Consider the following 842-nt stretch of genomic DNA (forward strand, 5'->3'; position numbering starts at 1 on the left):
ATTTCAATCTCTGGCTTAGTCTGGCGGGAATTTGAGTTTTGAAAAATTTCAAAATTACTCCTTTTTCGTTTCTGTTTCAAATTCATTGAATTCTTCGAGAAAAAAAGAACTTCGAGAACGAAATTTTCCTCCTCCTTTTCTCTATTTCTCCTCTTCCTATCTTTGTATTCTCATTTTACTTACTAATCATAAATTCATGAGCTCTCGTTGAGGCTATATTTTTTGTTTGTTTGCCGTCTAAATCCCTCTTTTCTGTCTTCTAGATATCAACAGAAGTCAGAAAATTCTGGAATCATGAGATTCATGGATTTTGGAATTTTGAGATTCTGAAGTTTCGAAATTCTGAAATTTTAATATTTCGAAATTCTGAGATTCTGAAATTCTAAGATTCTGAGATTCTGAGATTCTGAGACTCTGAGATTCTGAGATTCTGAGGTTCTGAAACTCTGAGATTCTGAAATTCTGAGATTCTGAGATTCTGAGATTCTGAGATGCTGAGATTCTAAGATTCTGTTCTGAGATTCTGAGATTCTGAGAATCTGAGATTCTGAGATTCTGAGATTCTGAAATTCTGAGATTCTGAGATTCTGAGGTTCTGAAACTCTGAGATTCTAAGATTCGGAGATTCTGAAATTCTGAGATTCTGAAATTCTGAGATTCTAAGATTCTGAGATTCTGAGATTCTGAGAATCTGAGATTCTGAGAATCTGAGATTCTGAGATTCTGAAATTTTGACATTTTGAGATTCTGGGTTGAGATTCTGAGACTCTGAGACTCTGAGATTCTGAGATTCTGAGATTCTGAGATTTTGAGATTATGAGATTCTGAAATTCTGAAATTCT

At 34.0% G+C, this 842-nt stretch overlaps 1 protein-coding gene across 1 annotated transcript; it reads right to left on the reverse strand.

Moving 5' to 3' along the window:
• Nucleotides 1-502: 502 nt before the first annotated feature.
• On the reverse strand, nucleotides 503-799 carry CBG23924 (the record flags this gene model as incomplete). Its single annotated transcript, XM_002647939.1, has 1 exon — nucleotides 503-799. A coding segment is annotated over one exon (297 nt), but the record flags the coding sequence as incomplete, so codon positions are not given.
• Between the last annotated feature and the right edge of the window lie 43 nt (nucleotides 800-842).

Source organism: Caenorhabditis briggsae, assembly GCF_000004555.2.
Source record: "Caenorhabditis briggsae AF16 supercontig from assembly CB4, cb25.NA_064, whole genome shotgun sequence".
Classification (NCBI taxonomy): Eukaryota; Metazoa; Nematoda; class Chromadorea; order Rhabditida; family Rhabditidae; genus Caenorhabditis; species Caenorhabditis briggsae.